Source organism: Pundamilia nyererei, unplaced genomic scaffold (assembly GCF_000239375.1).
Source record: "Pundamilia nyererei isolate P.nyererei 1_Seehausen unplaced genomic scaffold, PunNye1.0 scaffold00074, whole genome shotgun sequence".
Taxonomy (NCBI): domain Eukaryota; kingdom Metazoa; phylum Chordata; class Actinopteri; order Cichliformes; family Cichlidae; genus Pundamilia; species Pundamilia nyererei.
The window spans coordinates 2,006,846-2,028,386 of record NW_005187475.1 but is presented as its reverse complement, the minus strand read 5'-3'; the positions used below and the strand labels follow the sequence as shown (position 1 = coordinate 2,028,386).

General features: G+C 41.1%; 1 protein-coding gene across 4 annotated transcripts; it reads left to right on the top strand.

Moving 5' to 3' along the window:
• The first annotated feature begins 4,974 nt into the window (after nt 1–4,974).
• gareml (GRB2 associated, regulator of MAPK1-like) lies at nt 4,975–21,438 on the top strand. Of its 4 annotated transcripts, XM_005737267.2 has the most exons (9): nt 4,975–5,303; nt 7,747–7,887; nt 13,342–13,472; nt 14,105–14,270; nt 14,960–15,810; nt 16,165–16,197; nt 16,307–16,427; nt 18,072–18,241; nt 18,968–19,093. In XM_005737267.2, exons 1-9 carry the CDS (start codon nt 5,192–5,194, stop codon nt 19,019–19,021), a joined length of 1,779 nt encoding a protein of 592 aa, XP_005737324.1. In that variant the 5' UTR covers nt 4,975–5,191; the 3' UTR covers nt 19,022–19,093. The 4 variants fall into 4 exon arrangements, with proteins under 4 accessions (XP_005737324.1, XP_005737325.1, XP_005737322.1 ...); XM_005737268.2 differs by lacking the exon at nt 16,165–16,197; XM_005737265.2 differs by lacking the exons at nt 16,165–16,197; nt 16,307–16,427 and having other exon boundaries at nt 4,976–5,303; nt 18,968–21,438.
• The last annotated feature ends 103 nt before the right edge of the window (nt 21,439–21,541 follow it).

Genomic DNA, 21,541 nt, shown 5'->3' with positions numbered 1-21,541 from the left:
GGTTGTCAAGAACTCAAACGCAAAGAAACCGAGCCAACTGTTAGCATTTGATCTTATCTTAAAACATACTTCTGGCTTACCAAGCAATAATCAACTGATTATGAATATTCAATTCAGTTCAATTCCATTCTGTTTTATTTAGACAGCACCAAATCACAACAATAGTCGCCTCAAGGCACTTTATAATGTAAGGTAGACCCTACAATAATACATACAGAGAAACACCCAACAATCATATGATCCCCTATGAGCAAGTACTTTGGCGACAGTGGGAAGGAAAAACTCCCTTTTAACAGGAAGAAACCTGCGGCAGAACCAGGCTCGGGGAGGGGCAGCCATCTGCTGCGACCAGTTGGGCTGAGAGAAGGAAGACAGGATAAAAGGCGTGCTGTGGAAGAAAGCTAGAGATTAATAACAAGTATGATTCAGTGCAGAGAGGTCTAATTACACATAGTGAGTGAGAAAGGTGACTGAAGAGGAAATAGTGAATGCAAGAAATAGTCAATATGAGGCTAGACTTGCAATTGCAATGCAAAAAGTACACTTTGCAGTCCATACCACTTATTTTAAATATTTAGTTACACATTACTGCAGACCTTAAAAAGATAAATCTACTAGAAAAAATATACAATAACATATAGATAAACTATTACTATAGATACTGTATAACTAGATATATATATTATAGATCTTTTACACGTCACAGTCTACCTGAGTATCAATGCTGACCATGTCCACCCCTTTATGATCACAGTGTACCCATGGCTGCTTTCAGCAGGAAAATGCACAGTGTCACAAAGCTTAGTTTGTCTCAAACTGGTCCCTCCATTCGGTGGCACTACGGAGCAAAAACGTACCGGAAGTACTACGCTGTTGAAAGTAGAAGAAGCTTTCCCCCACGACTTTGACGTTTAGCAGCAGCGCTGTCTTGACCTTCCTTCTGCAGCGTGACAAACTAAAATGTAAGGGTGGATTTCATTTTTATTTAGCAAGGTTACTTTAACGATAACATAACAACACTCAGTGCATCACGATAGGTATTTAAAATAAAGCTGGATGACTAACTGTGGACATGTATGCTGCCTTTCCAGGTGTTTCTTGCTAGCTAGCGTCTTGCTAAGGCTAGTTGGCGTTCTTTGTAGTTCTACAGAAATGATGCTAATCTGTCCGTCACGGGCCGTTTTATTGAATGAAATAGTTAGCTTCTCGCGCTAAGCTGTTATTTATTTACGTGTAAACTTTCTCTTTTTTCTCGTATTAGCGACATGTATGTATTTATTATTACACGTAACGGGTAACTAAAAGCTTGCTAGCAGGCAGGTCGGTATCAGCAGGGACATTAACCCAACAAGTCAGTTAATCAGTAGTATAATAAAGTTTAGAAAAATGTTTCTTTAACGCATCTTTTCTTTGGTGGCCATAGTCATCAGATAGACCTCCGTGTTGAGGGTCAAGGTGTCACTCTGTGCGAATTAATTTCTGATTAACTGGCTTCTGAGAGTTAGCTATAGTCGAAATTGGTGCTGACTGAATGTTAGTTTAGTGTTCATGCAGCTTCGGGTTAGATATTCAGATTATGCAAGGTGGGTTTTTTTTGTTTGTTTTTGTTTTTGAGGATTTTAACAGAGGACCTGTAATGTCATACTTTGCTGCTGCTTCCTCCTTCAGATGGCTGGACGTGCGTTTGCAAGCTGGTGGTCCCTGATGAGCCCTTACTACACTAAGGCATACCAAGAGATGTGGCCTGGTCTTGGCATCATGACATACCTGTACTACAAAGTTTCCTATGGGGGTGAGTTCAAAACTTAATTATTATTTATAACATTATATTAGATGTCATCTACTAGAAGTGCAGATAAAATATGACATGCAAACTTAAAATGACCCTTTGAACCTGTATTGTAACTGCCTTTTTTTTTTTTTTTTTTAGTAAACAGACTGATTGAAACAACCTGTTAGGCATCAGTCTGCAGTTTCTATGCCAAAATCTTCAAATTAATATTCGCTTTTGTGTGATTTGTGAGGTGCTTTCATACAGTCTCTTAATTGCAATTTGTATTTTACTGCTATGTGAATGCTTTGGTCCTTTATTGAAAAGCTGTTAGTAAAAAATCATTAAAGTATTACTGACAATCTAGATGGGTTGTTTCATTGTATTTGTTAAACAAATCTTTTTGGTTTTCTGTCATCTCAGGCAAGAAGAAGGCTGTGAAGGACAGTAAGTACTAACTTATTTTACCAATACTATAATTCAAGTTCAAGAAATGTGACTTTAAGTGTGGTGACATAAGTTTGTCTGCAGTGCTGGGAGCTATACCAAATCGCCACTGAGCTTTGTAAGCACTATGTGGCATTTATTTTTATTCAGTAATGCTTAACAAGAATATTAAATGTATTGGCTATTTTAATTGCCAGATTATCTTGAGACACATAATACAACATAAAATATACCATGACAGTCTCTAAAAAATTTTGTGACAAAGATGAGTTATGGTAAATGGCCTGTATTTGTATAGCGCTTTACTAGTCCCTAAGGACCCCAAAGCGCTTTACACATCCACACATTCACACACTGGTGATGGCAAGCTACGTTGTAGCCACAGCCACCCTGGGGCGCACTGACAGAGGTGAGGCTGCCGGACACTGGCGTCACCGGGCCCTCTGACCACCACCAGTAGGCAACGGGTGAAGTGTCTTGCCCAAGGACACAACAACCAAGACTGTCCAAGCCGGGGCTCGAACCGGCAACCTTCCAATTACAAGTCGAACTCCCAACTCTTGAGCCACGATCGCCAACCCATTGTTAAATTCATTAAAATGAATATTCCCATTCACAGGCCACCATACATATATTTAAAATGAAGCTGTAAATTAGTTAATCTGGTTAGTTTGTGAAAAGCACACAATTACAGCTTTAACCAAGAACATCTGTACCATAAAGTGGTGCAAAAACGCAGATTCAGACTTACTCAGAATGAGCTGTATATAAGAAAATGGCTTAAAGTTGCTGTTGGTGACCACTGTCATATTTAGAATAGAGGAAATATTTGTGAATGTGTAAATGTAATGAAAAATCTGATTTAGACTTGATCTGAGATTGAGTGGTAGAGCAATGAACATGATCTGTACCACTCTGGAAAAAGTCAAGTTATTCTGTTAGATGGTGTGCTGTTGCATGTGTTTACCTCCAGATGTCACTAGCGGGTTACTTGTTATACAATTATACAATCTTGTTATTTCTTGGTGATATTTGTTGCTGCAATATATTGACTGTAATCTCATCTTGCATGGTTGGACAGGACTTACTGACTTTTACTGATTAAACATTTTCCTCTCTTTATTTTTTTCCCCCAGAGCCCCACCATTGAGCTTTCCACCATGCAGACCAACCCTCCACCTGTTGTGAAATAATACCCCCCAATCCAGAGGCTCAGCTTCATATTAGAATTTTTGTTAATATGGAACAAATAAAGTTGTTTTCCTCAACTTTGGTTAATTTGGCTTTCTCTCTCTCTCTATCTCTCTCTCTCTCTTTTCATAAAGCAACAGCACTAGATTTTCTTTTTCCTGTGGTGACCGTAGACACACAAAGACTAACCAAAATAAGATCACAATCAAGAGAAGGGTATATAAATGATCCTTAAGCTCTTCTCTGAACAAAACCATGAGAAGACTTAAGTGTCTGCACTGTTTTTAAATAAAAAGGCCTCTTGATGATTACATTGAGGTCAATAAATTCTTAAAAGTATGCAAGCGGGACTAGTTTATTCACATTGTTGTTGATGCTTTGTAATACAAATATTGCAAGTCCACCAACCATATTGAGCTTGCATTGCTTTATGGTTAGACTCTAAATTCAAAATGAACTATGAACTGTCACTAAGGTTTTACATTATTTAGTCAGGCTTGTACTGTTTTGGACAGTTGTATCCTTTTGCACTTTAGTGTTTCCTTTTGGAAGGAGGAGGGGAAAAGCTGGGAATAAGTGAGCTATTTATAGCCAGTGAATCGCAGTTTGGGTTTGCATTTTAACTAACTGAATTGGGAATAAGTTGCAGCACTACTATATTTGGCAATGAGTGGGTGTTAAGAGTGGTCAGTCATTCTTGGAAACCAGGAATCTCGGTTTTTGATGTGCTGAGGTCACTTGATAAAGCTAAGAACTTACAATTGTATATCCAGCATTGGTTACATTATTCTTGTGAAGTCCACACTCATCTGTTCAGCTGCACAGTGAATTGTAGCATCATGACTGATGTGTTGACAAAAAATCAATAGGAAATAAATAGGTTTGTGTGTACAGTTATGTTCAGTGAACTGAATGAGTTGACTGGAGTCCTGCCTCTGGCCACAAATTAAGTGCTGTGTGAGGAAGTGTGGCGTCTTTTTGGCTGGTGATGAAATTAATGCATACAGCTCTTTAAAAAAAGTTATGAACGTTATGATCATTTTGGAGGTTTGTGCTGCAGTTAACATACAAGCAAACTCTAGGAGACTATGACAGCAATACTGAAGCCCACAGCCTTGATGATGGCAGTACTTACTGCAGTGCTGCTGAATTAGACTATATTGTTTTAAGACAGATGTGCCCAACGAGATGCCAAGGGAGTGTATATCATTACAGTAAATGACAGGCTGTGGATGAGGTCTATCTGTGGCCAAAGGCTTTTGGGTATTGAAAATGAATCTGCAGCTGACGAAAACCAGACCTAATGCTTGCCAAAGGTCCCTGCTTCTAACATCATGTACCACCTACACAGTTTAACCTCAGCGGACAAAGTGATGTAATAAATAAAGTGGAAAAACACGAGTTACAAACCAGGACAGTCAGAGTGGACATCGGCGCATTTCACCTCCTTTCTGATCATTTTGAGTCCTACTACTAGTTTGACTGGGTTTCGGATTCACTTGCATATGTCTGAGGGTGGTGGTGGACAAACAGTGGCTGATAGAGGGGGAGAATGAACGAGAGAGGGCTCGCGCTCCCTCCCTCCCCCTCTCTCCTCTCGAGCGCACCGACTGTGACTCCGCTCCCTCTCTCCTACATTCAAACATGGCGAAACTCTTTGCCATTATACCACCACCGTCACCCTCACCTTTCTCCAGTCCATCGCTGTCATCACCACCAACGCCATCACCATCTTCGCCACCATCGTCACCGTTATCTCCGGTAGCGTGATGACCCGCGAGGATGGAGAAGTTGTCGGCGAGCCTGTCGGAGATCACTTGGAGCCCGTTGGCGCTGCCGCTGGACGCGGTGGTCAGCAAGTTCCGTTTGCCCACTCTGGTCCGCCTGGCCCACGGTAAGAGACATAAACCTGCTTCACTGGGTGATTTTACCTCCGACACGACCATAAGAAACTTTTTACACTTTTTTTTTGTTGTTGAATTCTTTTGCCAACTGTTGTTAGTTAACGCTGAGGCTCCTTATCACTACAATTATCGTAACCGTGACGCTAGTGAAGAAAAATGATGACGAGTAATGAAGAAAAGGGTGAAAATATAAATAAAGTGTGTTTGTGGGAAGCTTTAGAGTATAACGTTCGGTGGGGTTTAAAACAAGTGTCCAAATTTAATGGAGAACGTGTGAAGTGCTTTAATGGCATCAAGGTCGGCAGAAAAAAAATACCTTTTTCGGTTTTAACTTTCAAAATAAATGTTCACATTTGTCAGCGCGTTTAGTAAGAGGGAAAACTTGAAATGCAAAAAAATGTAAGCAGCTAACTTGAGCAAAACCAACAAATCTATGAGCACAACGAATTGAATTACTCTTTAATTTAGGCAGATGCTTTGTATAGATGAGTGCAATAGAGCAGATTAAAATAAATGAATTTAAAAGAAAAACATCGGCTTTTAAATAAAAACAGTATAAATAAAAAATGTGTTTTACTGGTCTGCTAATATTAAAATGCGATTACAGTAAACTTCTCTAAACTTAAGGCACTACAGATTAGAGGATATATTACATGCTCAACATACGCTTTCATTTACATGTCCAGTATATAATATCTTTGTTACGTTGCTCATGTCTATGTCACAAAAATAAATAAATAAATAAGTACATACATCAATGGTAATACGGGATTAAGAGTTAATAGGTTTTATTGTTGATCCCAGTCGCCAGTGCCAGGTTCTTGCTCTTACTTTGAAACCAATCTGATGGTGTTTCCGTTAATATTTTAGTTCAGACTGGCCACCTTGATACACCCGCTGCACCCGTGCCGCACTAGTTCACTGACACGGGCAAGACGCGTTTTAACGTTAGTGTCAAGTTTTCTATTAATTTCTCATGTTTTTCGTTGCCAGCGTGATCCTTCACGTTCACCTTCACCAGATTCGGTGTCTTTAATTTGGAAACGGGCGACGGGTGTCGTGGCCAAAGTTGTTCCAGTCTCAGCGAGGCCTGGAAAGCAACAAAGTATCTGTTGTGCTGTTGAAGTGCTGCTCAATTCTATTCATATGCAAATGCTGTAATCTGTCGGCGAATGTAGTGAATACTAACGAGAAGCAACTCTGGAGAAGAAAAAACCCCTCCAAGTTTCCCCGCTGCACAAAAGCGCGCACCCGAAGCCGTGTCACAGTCCCGGGAAAATTACGCACCTTACTCCCGGCAGCGCGCCTGAACATCGCATAGAGAGACCTCCCGTAGGTGTTTATTAACTGCACTGTAGTTACCCCACTCGTGATGCCTCCTTTTTTGTATATCCAGCCAGCCCAGATGGTAGTTAGTTATTTACAGCAGGGCATGATGACAGCTCCGTTTCAGGGCAGCGTCAACAAACAACTACAGTGTTTATCCATATGGGGTGTGTGTGTGTGTGTGTTCTCCGGCAAGAGTGGGTAAAGATGTAATTGAGTGTGATGGGCTGCAATATGAACGCTGCAGACTGCAAATTAAATAGCCACCCAACTGACTGCATTGAGGCTACACAAGGAAAGTTTTCAACCTGTCTGACTCCCTTAGAATATATCAGAGTGGTTAGTAGTGGAAGTGTTTGTGGGGTTTGTCTCAGAACCTAGAAAAAAATAAATGGGTATAACACTTCTCCTAAATTGAAAGGAAACTTCAAAAAGGCATTTATCACAGACCCTTTCAAAGCTCCCTCCCAACTAAAGAAATACCTAGGTGCAAAAATCAAAGTTTAAAACAAAACAGTGGCCCAAACATTGAGGTTTTGAACAGGGAGAAATGTTAAGATAACAGAGAATTACTACATCCTCAGGCAAGAGCGATATAAGACATACTAACATCACAGTTTAGTACGAAGCATTGAATTGGAATGAGCAAAACTTCCTGAAGAAAGCTAACATTGTTTCAGTAGATAATGTGCTTTATTTCTTCCAAGTATCCTTTTCTGTGTTTATAGTCAGCCATCTATCAACATGATTGTTTGACTCAAAGGCTTGGGAGTAACATTGTGTTGCGTGATTGAATTGTACTGCTGTGCTATCAGCAGAAATCAATGCCACTGTGCTACACAGCTCTTGTGAAAGCCGGACTGCCCTGTTTGTGTGTTTGTGTATGGGGGCTGTGTAATTGTAGGTTGCCAGTTGCATAGCAGGGTCCTGATGAGTAGGTTAGCGGGGGGTGATCCATCACTGATTGTGGTAATTATGTGTGCTTTTTACGAGGGTGTTTTAATGTTTTCCACTGCTGAGTTGCTAAGTGTGACCTTAGAATTGAGAAACCTGAGACTTGCACACTATTTGCCTATTCCTTTCTGAGTGTGTGTTTGTTTGCTGCAGGTGAATGTGTGGAGGGTCTGTCAGAGGACGATGTGGTGCTCTTACACTCCTGCCGTCAGTGGACCACAGTGACGGCCCACAGCTTAGAGGAGGGTCACTATGTAATTGGTCCCAAAATTGACATCCCTCTGCAGTATCAGGGTGAGCATGCATCTGCACATACACTTTGCTTTTATACATCAGCGGGGAGAAAACCTTTGTCCTAAATATATAGATTTTCCCTAAAAGGTTCATTTGCTGCAGGAGTAAAAAACAGGTCAAGAATTTCTACAGGATTCTTTTTCTCTGAAAGCATCTACAAACAAAATAGCTGTGGATCAATAAGCTGAAAGTTCAATATGTTATTTTCTTTGTGTTGTTCCTTCAAATCTTATAATACCATTTAATTAAAGTGTTAAGATTTAATTAAGCTTAATATACAGTACTGTGCAAAAGTCTTGAGTCTCGAGTCCTATTTTAACTTTCTTCTCATCTTTTAAAGTTGTCTTGAGCAGTAGTTCTTCAGGCTGTCTGAAGATTTTTCAAAGCTTTTCTTTGGAAATTGGCTGTTTTTCACTCATTGTCAGTCTCTTCCTTGTAGCTGGCTATTTCCTGAGAATTCTTTTGATTGTTAAGCCACTTAACACTGACCTATGAATCATTCAAAGATCAAAAGGCACCTCAACTCCACGAATGGACCAGTGTTGTGTCTACACATAACAGACAACTTAGCAAAGAACCAAAGCAGCCTGTCACCAAAATGCATTATTTGTTACAGTTTCTTCAGTTATATCTATGCAAAATTCTACAGATAACACATTTTGAGAGATATAAAATAGCAATTTTGCACTAAAAAGGTTATTTTCAAAGTACTGCTAGCTGAAAATTTGGCATATCACAGCATGGTGTGTACAGGCAAGAAAAATTATAGCAGATGAACCACACCTGAAAGTCATGTCCATGAGAAATAGGAAACAAATCTAGCAAACACCTGACTTGGGACCTGAGATGTGCATCTGCACAGTCTACTGTTTGCTGAGGCCTCATCAGAAATGGTCTCAGTGGAAGGGTGGTGGTCAAGAAGCCATTCTTAGAAGGGAAACGGGGAGAAAAGGTTAAGAAAAGAACTGGACTAAAAATCAGTGGCAACAGATCTTATGGAGTGACGAATCCAAACTTGTGGAGAGTGGAGGAGGTCAGGAGCAAGCAACAAAGATTGTCTAGAACCATCTGTAAAACATGATGTCTCTGTCCTGGTTTTGGGCTGCATTTCAGTCAGTGTTGTTCAGCATCTTGTCAAAATTGACGGAATCATGAATGCAGAAAAGCACAATCAGATTTTGAGCCACCGTGCAATACCATCTGCAAAGCATCCGATTGGCAACAGCTTCATTTTTCAGCATGATAGTATTTGCAAACACATTATTGCCAACCAAGTAAAAACATACCTGTATTTTAAAAAAAAGACCAGTGTCTCAAGACTTTTGCGCAATACTCACTATGACTGCATCCTGTGTTTGACACAACACAGTTTGCCAGCATGCTCTAGGGATAAATTGTGCAGCTGTATTTCTACTTAAGAACAGCTTCAAGCACAGTGCTCAGTAGTTTTTTTTCCTACATCTATCAAGAAATAAAAAAGTTTCACATAATTGTCATAAACAAACTGAATTTATATTAATAACGACCCTCCCCAACTCCTCCCTCCAGGGTTGATTGGAAACCTCCCTTCTTTGTGTGTTATGTCAGTAAAAACCACTCCTTATTAATGTGAGGTAATTCATAATTAATAATAGAATTGCTGATGCTCCAGTTCATTCAGGAGAGTTCACACTCTTGTTCAAGAAAATGAAAACACCTTGAAACACACAAACCTTCCCCTGACCCTGTTACTCTGTCAGTTTTCTGCTAAGTAATAAAAAAATAACACAATAATCTGGAGCCATTAATTTAACTTTTATTCTTCAAATCTATCAGAGTACCTCTAAACGAATTACAAACTAAAATAATCAGTTATTTAATTTATACTGGGTCTTGGTGTACTCAAGCTATTCTTAGCTCCTCCCCATTTCAAAACAACTTTTATCTGATTGGTTGTCCCTCACAAACAGAATGTTTAAAAGAGAGATGTGCGGGGGTCATCCTTTGACATTCAGAGCCTTGTGCCTGAGGTGGCCATATTATGGACATCCATGCACTCTGATATTATACAGATCCAAAAGTTGAAATACTCTAAACAAGTTTACTTAAACCAGAGATTTCGTCCCTCATTATGCAGTATAAAACTTTTCCTATCCTTAATATGATCATCTACCATTGTAACAGACAGGAAATGAATAAAAGCATAATAGAATCTCTTTGCGGAGGAGTTGCGTACTTTAAACTCTTAATGTACAGATGAGCACATCTTCTACTACCACCTTCATTCACACATTCACTCGTGTACCATGTGACCTTGTCTGACTCCAGTTGTCCATTGACTCGCGTCTTCCTGCTGAATGAGTCTAGCCAGCATGACCTCACCGGAGCTCATCCCCACCATCCCATTGTTCCGACTCTCAACCCAGTCACATTATTCTCAGTGTAACTGGATCTTAATGCCTTCTCTCCATTGCTTCCTCCACTGATGGAGTGCTGATGTCACCTCACGCTACAACATTTGGCTGGGAGGGGGGAGTATGTTGAGATCATTCAGCATTTCATATCTGAAACACGTGACAGCTAGTATTTCCCAGAGATTAGAAACACAGAAAGTAATAAAATAGCAAATATATATATATATTACCAAGTAGAATAAAGAATGCCCAATAAAGGTAACAACGATTCACTAGTTTGTTCAGTTTCTTTGTTTTTAAACTTATTTTATTGGTTTAGTGTTGAGATTGGATTGAAAGCTATAAATTATAATACGCACAATAAAGGCAAGCTTTTGTTTTATTCTTATATTCATGAATGCTTATTAAAGATGGTGAAATATTTTAATTAATAAGGTCAGCTTAAGTCCTGTGAGCCAAAGAGCTCCGGCTTCAGACTCAGCTCAGGCTTTTTCTTTTCACTCTTGGCTCTGCATGATGTCATGGAGAGGGGATATCCTTCCTATAGTCATAACTAAGGAGGTGCAAGGCTCATTAAAGGATAACTGGGAATTACTTTGGACTGACTGTTTAAAGCTGCTCTAGTAAACTCCTAGATGTATAAAGAAATAAATCTATGCAGAGTCGGAGATATGCAGATTTTTTTCAACTTAATGGCATTGTTCATTAGCATTGGTTATTTTTTCCAACGTTTCTGTTTATATCCGTTTTAATGTAGAACTTTTGGGGTGTTATCAGTATAAACAGGAAAGATCTGTATAGCCTCTTGTAAGCTCAAAAAGTGGTTAATATTAATGCATAATTTCAGGATCTGGGAAAGTGAGTTGTTCTTTTATGTTCTCACTCCCAGCGGGTAGCGGCCCTCAATTAATTGCTTGAATAATCAGCAGACAGTCTTTTATATGACTTGACTTTCACATTGTAGTCTTAGGCAGAGCTCTGACAAAAATCAACACACAACAAACAGACTGTATTGTCTGCTTCTCCCAGCCAGCTGTGACCCCCTATTTTTCTCTTTTCCTCTTGCAAGAATTGCACAAAGTAATGTTGCCCCTCTCTCTTCTTCACTACACTAAACACAGCAACAATGGACAAACTCAACCAAAGGTCCCTTGCTTACATTCAGTGGGTTTAGAGCCCTTGTTGTGGCCAGTCAGCTCATCCGTGCAGTTCAAACATAAAAGTTCTGGCCACGGAGAAAAGCTGATTAAAACATGCTGTGTGCTTCCAAGATTTAATTAAAAAGGAGTATCTGTCCAGCTTTAAAGATAGAAGGCTGCAGCTCCATAATTCTTTTAGTGACCTATTCTGGCTGTAATCCTTGACTTTACTTGTGTTGTTTTGTTTGTTTGTTTGTTTGTTTGTTTGTTTGCAATAAATATAGTTGTTTCTTATTTGTGTCTAATCAGTTTGCAATCGTGAAAAAGTGTGTTCGTAATCAAAGAGTGGTTTTTTTATGTGATGAAATCAAATAGGAGACCCTGAAGCAAATCATCAGCCTGACATCCTCTTTACTTAATGATGCATTCCAGCAGATCCGAAAAAGACGCATTTACATGAACGCATCCTTTTAGCACTACTTTTGTGTCCCTTTAAATATGTTAGATGAGTTGCTTTGGAATCACAGGCCGTCGTCTGTGATGAGCTAATGTCTGTGTGATGACTTCATACAGGAAGTCTAAATAAGCGTAGGATGAGTGCAATATAGGTTTCCCCGTGGGGATGGACAACAGGATGCCTCCCTCCTTCTTCTCCTCCCTGCTTGTCTGCATCCTCGTCTACCCATCACTGAGAGGCTGGGATGACAGAGGACAGAAAAGCTGAATGATCACTTATCATGAATGGGATTAAGGGAAGCAACTGAGGCTGCAACCACCCTTGTAAGGTGGACCTGGTCAAAAGCCTTATGTGGAAGCCTTTACAAGTACCAGCCTGCTTTATCATATAGCAAGAGCAGCTTTTTAATATGACGTCACATCTGTGTTCTGTTGCCTATCAGCGACATTTGGAATCTCACTTTTGACTAAATATACATTTCCAGAATTGAGCAGGGCTTTGTTTAGGTTGGTGGTAAACCTTGTTTTATTTCCAACTCCTACTCTTTGAGGGGGTGGTGGGTTGTGTTGAAAAGTGGGATTTTGCTGGTATTGTTAGGTGGGTGGAAGCTCCTTATCCTAGGGGCTCATTTTGAATTGGAAAGTGGGGGGTGGAAGAAAAAGAGAATGAGAGAGCTTCTGGCGTAGATGATGGTGGAGTTTGGTATTCTACTCTGTCTACCAGACAAAAAAAACCCCAAAAAACTTCTCTTGTTCATTCAAACTCTGACTCTGTGAAAAGAAGGAGGATCCTCGAAAGGATGTAGTCGTTCAATTGCAGTCTGATAAACTGGCCAACAGGAGCAAAGCATTTAAAATGTCCTTTGAACAATGTCGGTTTGGTTTACGGGCTGTTAAATGACTCTTTTCAATGTTGAAAAGAGGCAAAAAGGCAAAAAAAGAAATATTTACAGCTTCAACAGCACAAAACTTAAGTTCAGGAGGGTGAAAGATTTACAGACGAGGGGATGAGCAAGGGACAGAAAGAGTCAAAGAGAGAGAGGGATGAGTTTGTGTGTGTGCGTGACAGTGTATGTGTAAGTGTCTCCATGGTGATGTGTCTCTGCTCTGCGTGAGAATGGGGGTCCTTTATTCGTTACCGTGGCAACCCAGTCGGCTGTCGATTGGGGAAGAGCTGGTGCCAGGTCATAGGTCACCGAGGTGTCTTTATATTCCTCTGCTGCAGATGTATGTGTGCTTTTATAGTGAAACTATAAGCAGCCGAAAAGGAACTTTTCACCCGCTCTTTTTCCCCGCCTCTGGCTTTTTCCTAACTCGCTCTCCCCTTCCACTCTTCTCTTCCTACCTCTTTTCACTGTTTCTCTTCTCCCATCTCTCAACATAATCTTCTTCTGTCCTCTCTCTCATTTCCTTTGCCACTCTTCACCCCTTTCTTTCCTCCTGTATCAAACCGATCTTCTCTATAGGCAAATTCAAGTTGCTGGATGAAGACCGGGACGTCAGGGATCCAGTCCAGTATTTCTCTAGTGTGGAGGAGGTTGCTGGTGCCTTTCCAGACCGAGTTTTTGTCATGGAGACGATCACTTTCAGTGTCAAAGTAAGGCACGCCTATAATGAATTTCCACTTCAGCTTTGCCCTATTTACCACCACAGCAAAAACGTGTTTGAAAGAAAGCGAACAGACACTGAATAGACAATAAAGACAGCTTTAATGAAATCTAAACAGCATTAAGATTTGGTCAAAACTGAAAGGTGAAAAGCCTTCTAAGGTGTTTGAAAAGTGAAGGGACACTCTTCCTTCTCAACATTTCTGCAACCTCCTCAGACTGTGCACTCGAAGTGGATGCTTGAAGTGTGGCTGTCTGATCACAGTCATTTCATATCCAAATATGTTATAACAAATGAAAAAACAAAGGCAAGGATGTTTGTATTACTGAAACAAAAACTAGGTGTAAAACATGAAATGGTGGGTGAAATCTAGTTGCATTGAAGTTTTCCATAATAGCCTCAAAAGAGGACTTTTCACTTTTGTTTAACCAAATTTAGATATAGACTTCTTTTTTCAAGGCCATGATTGGCTGACGAGAATTTGGTCCAAAAAAAAGGTCCATGGATGGGGAGTGGCTTTTAACTACAGGTAGTTAACTAACCACAACAGTACTTTTATAGTAATTAATCCCTGAGTCATGCAATATCTTATACACATATACATCCATGTCTGTGTTGCAGGTTGTTTCAGGGGAATTTAGTGAAGACAGTGAGCCCTACAGTTTCACTCTGCAGGCTGGAGATGAGCTGTCGCTCATGGGGAAAGCAGAGCTTCTCTGTGCCACTCCCTCAAAGGAAAAGACGGGACTGAGCGCGCTTCTTAGACGACTAGGAAAGACTCCCAGAAGTAAGTCAGGCTGAACTATTGAGCTGTAAAGTTATGAAGCGCCGTTTCAGTTGTAGAACATGCACACGAGAACGAGGAAAACAAAAGCACTGGCAGAACTGAAGGTTGCTGAAGTTCATTCCTTTTTTTTTTTTTTGAAGAATACCAGTCAGCCGCAACATTTAAGCCTCCTGCCTAATATTGTTTAGGTGTCCTTCATGCCGCAAAAGACAGCTTTGACCTGTCGCAGCATGGACACAGGTTCCCTGGGGCTGTTCGTTGGCAGAAGATCTTATGGGTCCTGTGGATTGCAGGGTAGGGCCTCGATGAGTCCTGCGGATTGGGAGTCCAGACCCGGCAGTGAACACATTGGACTCTTTGTGTGGTCCTAGAGCCATTCTCGAGCATTTTTTACAGCGTGGCTGGGCACATTGTCCTGCTAGTGGAGGTCACTTGTGTTGAAGATATCCTGTTGCTATTGGTGGGTGGGAGGGGGTGGTATTTGGCCCATGTGAAAATAACTTTCAGAACCCAGAGTTTCCCAGCAGAACATTGCGCTGTAACAAGAAGATCAAAGGTATTCACTTCACATTGAAATCTGTGGATTTGTGGTTCAAACATAGACATTTTTGAAAAAGTTAAAATTGTATTATTGTTGTGTTAGGACTGATCCACCCGTGAACTCCTAAATATCTTCTTTGTCTCTTCAGGTAAAACGCCCTGCCTGGTCTGCATGAACCATCGCACCAATCAAAGTGTCAGTTTGCCCTTTGGCTGCCGTGGACGCTTCTGCACACGCTCTCCACTGGAGCAAGGCATGCTGGGGGGGGAGCACACGGTGCGCAGCATCATCGAGAGAGTCCGCCTCCCCGTCAACGTGTCTGTGCCGTCGAGACCGCCACGAAACCCCTACGACCGTCACGCAGTACGAGAGGGCCACCGCTACAAGCTGCTCAACATAGTCAGCAAGACGGTGGTGCTCTGCATGGTTCTCCGCCATCAGGAAGTCTCCCCCTCCCACTTTTTGTTGCTGCGTTGCATGCCCCGGTTTAATGTGGCCGAGGCCTCCGTGCACAAAGCAGCATTGGAGAGCCTTCTTCTGCGACATGCATTTGACCCAGATGCCTACTCTCGTGCTGTTAGAGAAACTCGGCCAGAATTGGAGTGTATGACTGAGGAGTGTGTGAGCCCAAGGCGCTCTCGCGTGTGCGTGTCGAGCCAGGACTCATTGGCACCGGCACTGCAGCGTCTCTCAATGTGCGGGTATGTTGGTGGAGTCTCAGACAGCGTATCTCAGCGCTGCAGGGACTCCCTTGGAGAGCGGCTAGGGGAGGGGCCAGGTGAGGAGAGGGAGTATGTGACTCCTGAATGGACTGAGGGTGAAATGAGGACCGCTGAGGAAATCCCTTATGAGGAACTCTGGACCAATCAAAATGCAGAGGGCTTAGGAAAGGAGCCAAACCTCATATCCTTCCATTCATCTTCCTCACTGGATGGTTCTCTTGGTACCGTGGTGACAAGAGTGTCTACCCCGCCACCTGTACCTCCAAAATCTGATGCTGTGAGTTGCAGTCCTTGCCTCCCATCCATCTTCTCGTTCTTCAGTCTGTCATCCTTCTTATCTGTCCACAGTAGCATCCGGCTGTTAAAAGTCAGGATGGCTGCCTTGAATTATTCATACACAACAGCTCTTAAACCCCACTGATACACTCAACGCAAATACAAGCGCACACTGACTGTAATGCACACTGACTGGAAATGCTGCAATACACCACCCTTACTCTTATAGCACATACAGATATACATAGATAGATAGAGATACATAAGCTGGTCAGCCTCAACATAAAAACCACATACACAGTGTTGTGTAAGCCTATTTGTGCTGCCAAAATGGCTCTAACCTGTTTCTCCATAGACATGGGATCCCTTAAGATGTCCTAGAACAAAGGTAGTGGATCCTCTGGGAATGTTCTGGCACATTCCACAGCTCAGATTGGGATCTGTCATGTCTGGATAACCAGTCAGTGTCTTTGTATTTTTTCCATGTTCTCGAGGAGTTTTTGCAGTGTTTCGGGGAGGATTGTTCTTTTAGGAGAAACCACTATCATCAGTTCCACATTGCCATGGGAGCTGTTATTGACCTGGGTTGGTCGTACGTGTCTACTTATCTCCATCAATGTAAGGACCCAGGATTTCCAAGCAGAACTAGAGAGAATCAGTGCTGTCGTTCACTTCACTCATTAGTGGTTTTTAGGTTGTGGCTGATTATTTCTAATGAATTGAACCGAAAGCTAAAGCTATTAAGACTGCTGAAGCTTTTTAATGTGATTGCTATAAATCAGCACTACAACTCCTAGGAGAAATTTCTTAAACATATAGAGCATTTCAGTTTTTTAATATTATAAGGATTACTTGGATTATGGATTATTGTGTGAATTAACTTGCCGAGACCAGAAGAAAAAAATGGGAAAAAAATCACAAGTCTGAAAATAACCAAAGGAAATTAATTTCCACAGACTTGATTGGCATGGTTGTTTTAGTTTGCTCTTTTTAATATCATATGCAGCAAGGTCCTAACTTCAATAGCAGAGTGGTTATTCAGCAGCTAAGCCCTACTCTTTCCTAAGCTAGCATGTGTCATTGATTTTCTCTCTTTAAATAACATAGAAATTCAAAGATGTGTGACTAACACATTACCTTTACTGTAAATGGACTGATCATGCTTCCATGCATAGTCACCCCTTCAAGTTCCCATTTGGAGCCAGGAAATCTCCCATTAAAGTCTCATTGACTGGCTCCGTCAGAGTTCCCAGGGTTTGGCTTGACATTGAGTTACAGAAAAGTCTGAGAAGGTCATACCTAGGAATTTTTTTTCTTCAGAAAATAAGCATCGCAGGTGATATATTGTTAGCTTTCTTTGTACATTTTTGTGAATTTGTGGTATTTTTTACTTTTGCTTTTGCTGAGACCAAATAACTGTTGTTCTACTGATTACAAATGAATTAATCACCTCTACTGTTTTCCCCTAAATGCTGCTGTACAGCAAAAATGCAGACTTTCCTTAAAATATTCCTTTTGTAGCGCATAATGAAATGTATAACGTGCATTACATGATGTATGATGAAATTTACTAGATTAATTTTAACACTCAAACTGGTGCAAGTCAGGCTTTATGTAGACTATAAAGGTTCTTTTTTAATATGGTAATGCATTTTCTGTACAGCTCTAGTGTTGACCTTAAAGCTGGGGGTCGACCAGCACTTCCATGAATTAAAACATCTCTTTTTTCTTGTCTTTTTAAAGAGGAAATGGTGTCCTATTGAAAACGATGTTGTTTTACCTACTGAGCTGTTTCACATTTCTAAGAGTCTTCCCAGGCAATGGTGTCCATGTGTAACTGTGTATGTTGTTTGTAAAGCGCACAATTTCATGCTTTTGTTTTGTTTAATTAACTTTTTTTCCCCTTTTAAAGTGAGGGCAGCGGAACAGAAAGGTTTGTGTGGGTGTTGACGTCTCCTCTGCAACTGGATTATACCCTGTCACACATAGCGTTCTCCTGATATTTAGCCTGCCAAGACACTGTGTGTGTGTGTGTGTGTGTGTGTGTGTCTAGATGCTGCTACTGTGTGTGTGTAAGGAGTTTGTTTGAGTTGTAAAGGTCACAAAGTTTGACATTTACTATGTGTTGCACACACTCACACTCGCACACACTTGCACAAAGCCTCCTGAGAAGTCTATTTTTAAGATTAACCTTTTTTTATTTGGCTGTTGTGTGTGTTATTGTTATGCTTATGTTTCTGTGTGTGTGGCTTGTGCTTGAAGGTGAGAGAGGAGTGTCGCTATTTGATCGCCCCTCCAGTTCCCCCTCGTTGCTCCAAAGGAGGCTCCATCTCCAGTCCAGCTCCCAGCCCTCCTGTTCCACCTCGCTTCCCCAAAACGTCCACCTCCCCGAGACCAAACATCTCCTTTTACTCCTCTGGACTACAAGACAGGTACAGTATAAAACACGTAATGCGTAAATCCTTATTTTGACATACTGGTATCATTTTAGAGAGGATTGAAAGCCTTTTCTGGTTTCACTGCTTGACATGATTGATTACACGAAAAGGGAGAGAATGAAGTTCCTCGAGTTCCAAACTACTGCAAGAGTCCAAATACTGTAGCTTCAAACAGAGCTACTGCAATGGCTGTTTCCAAATAAATTGCAATGAAAAATGTCCAAAAGATATGGATGTAGACACCCATTAGTTTGTGGACTTCTATTTTCAAGTCTCAAGTTTAGATTGTTTTTTCCTTAGTGCAACCCACCTGACGAGCAATAATATTTGTCTGATAAGTCACCAATATGCGGGGAAGTCTTTTTTTTTTGGCTGCATTTTTCAGCTCTGAAAGGTTACTGCTTACAGATTTCCCGTTCTTGCCCTTTAAAGAAGATTATAAGGTATATGGAAAGAAAGTATGGGAAGGTTATCTAATCTGAACTGACAGAAGCACAGAAAGCAATGCCATTTTACAATATGAAGCTCCATATTGATTGTTTGCTTGTTCTATAAATAGACGATATATGGAATGATACATTTTTTTATGAATTGACAGCAAGCTAAGGAGAATTTTTCAGCAGGTAGCTGCTGGAACTTGAAATATGGTCATTTAAATACTTTTGTAAATATGATATGTAGCTGATATGTAACATTTCCATTTTCTCTGTCTTGTCCCAGTTGCTCCCCCTCCCCCGATGCCTCCCTCTACTGTTACCCGTGCTCTTGGGGTGACTGCTCTGCCCCTAATCCTACTAGTCCTGAGCCCGTCTCTGGCATCCCTACAGACAACACAGCCAATCCTCAGCCTGCACAAGCCACCTGGGCAGAGCCATGGGTGGATTCCTTCACTTCCTCTGGACTTCGACTCAGACCGCCACCCCCACAGAGTCGATTTGCTCCCTTTGGGGCGTTGAACCCCTTCAACCGCCAGTCCCCTTGTCCCTCACCTGAGCCTGCTCCCAATTCCACAACAGATTCTTCCAGAGGCGCGGAGGGTGGTGGGACATCAACAGGAGTCCCTGAGGGGTTGTCCCCGCTCCCTGACCCTACCTGGCGACCTCCCGCTGACCTGTCTGCTCTGTCATTGGAGGAAGTCTCAGCTTGCCTGCGGTTTATTGGCCTATCAGAGGCAGCGGTGTCCGTGTTCCAAAGGGAGCGAATCGATGGCAGCTTGCTGGTGCAGCTGACTGAAGATATCTTGTCACATGACTTCCACCTGAGCCGACTCCATGTGACCAAGATCACACAATTCATACAGGGCTGGAGGCCCAAAATCTAATATACACACTGTCCTGAGAATGTGCCTGTTGGCTGCTGAGCCTCCCTGAATGTGCCTTCCACTGTGACCAACTGGCTGCTGAGCCCAATGAATGAAACTGAAGGAAACTACGCCACACTGTGGTCAAACTGCAGAATTGACACTTGACTGGCTCTAATGCTCAAAGTCAGACTGACATGTTTCCTGTCTGAATCACAGTCTGGCACTAGTTTACTAACAAATGGCTACAACAGAGAGCTCCAGGATAAAAGTGCCCTCTTTGGAACTTAAAGTCTGATTTAAACAATGTGTGGCGTTCACACCGTTCAACTTAGAATTTGATATGCAGGGGAAATTTCTATCATTTTATTTTAAATGAGATTTGATGAATGAACAGAATTTCAGCACTTTTTAGACACTTTATTTAGTCATCAATAGGTGTTAAATTAATTTCAAGACAAGGTAATTTAAGGAATTGTAACATTTTGACCCTATACAGGTCATTTAGACATCCTTCTTTATTCACCGAGTTTCAGTGAATAAATAATTGGCACAGAAAGTGGGAGGTTGTTGTAAATTAAAACTACCTTCAAAAGAACAATGAGGAAAATATGAAAAATATCAAACCTCTGAGCAGTCATTGACAAAATTACTGAGGTTTTGGACTGATTTCTTTTGGTACAGGTCAGTCTATGCTTCGGGAGGGATGATATTTTTATTAACAGTCCCTTTAAAGGTAACAATGAGTGTTATAGTAAAACTCAGAAATGGAGTTGTAAGAGTACCTCAGATTTCTCATCCACATAGATTGATCAAAGTCCTACAATATCAGGAATTGTCACCACTCAGTTTCCTTGGAAAGCTAATATTTCTGCCACTACCTTTGCTGCCTTTTTCACCCACTGTTTTAGATCCATCTGTGAGTGCTTTGTTTCTGTTATAATCTCTTGTAACATCTGCAGATGACCTAAAATAAAGACAGAAAAGCAACAGCGAGAGAGACAGGGGAAAATTCTTCATTGAACTTGCTCCACCTGGCCGAGCATGAGGTTATCAGCACAAACCTCATCTTCAGATAGCAGACATTAGAAACTGATAATGAATGTAGTCGAATTTTGTAATAAGTTAACACAGCTACTCTTTGCTTTTCTACATAGCATAAAAAAGCCCAAGTTATTAAGTCTTGGACAGAACAGCTGGGAAGTTTGTTCAATGAATTAAAAAGAAACTCACATAAAAATGTATAATAAATAAACAAAAAAATTTCTACCTAAAATCACTGAGTCAGAAAAATGATAATAAGCACAACACTTCAGTTTCTCTTCTTAGAGCATTAAAAATGAGATGTTTTTACACCTTGGTATTCAGAAGTATTAATTCTTTGTAGCATAGATTCAACAAGGTGCTGGAAAATTTGGCTTACATTGACATGATTTGTTGACTACACATCTGTCATGTGAATCTCCTTTTTCACCACATGCCAAAAATGCCATCTGAGTACAGCAAACTCATTGGTGTGTTCAAAAACCACAGTTTGAAATTTTTATCCTGTTGGAATTAGCCATCAGATTAATACACTGTGCCCATAAAGGCATAGACATGGTCAGCAATGTTGCTATTAAGGTTATCCCCTACACCATTACACCACCAGCAGGAGCCTGAGAAGTTGTTATGAGCCAGGATAGATTCATGCTTTCATGTTTATGCAAATTCTGAATGTCACAGCGGAAATTGAGATTCAGGCAGAGTTTTTTCAGTCTTTTGTTATCCAATTTTGGTGAGCCCATCTAAACTGTAGCCTGAGTTTCATTTTAGCTGACACCTACTGCTGTAGCCCATCTGCTTAAATGTTCGACTTGTTGTGCGTTCAGGGGTTTTCTTCTGTGTACTTTGGTTGTAATGAGTTGTTACATGAGTTACTGTTCGTTTCCTGTCAGCTTGAAGCATTCTGGTTGTTTTCGGACCTCTGGCACCAAACAAGGCAACTGCTGCTT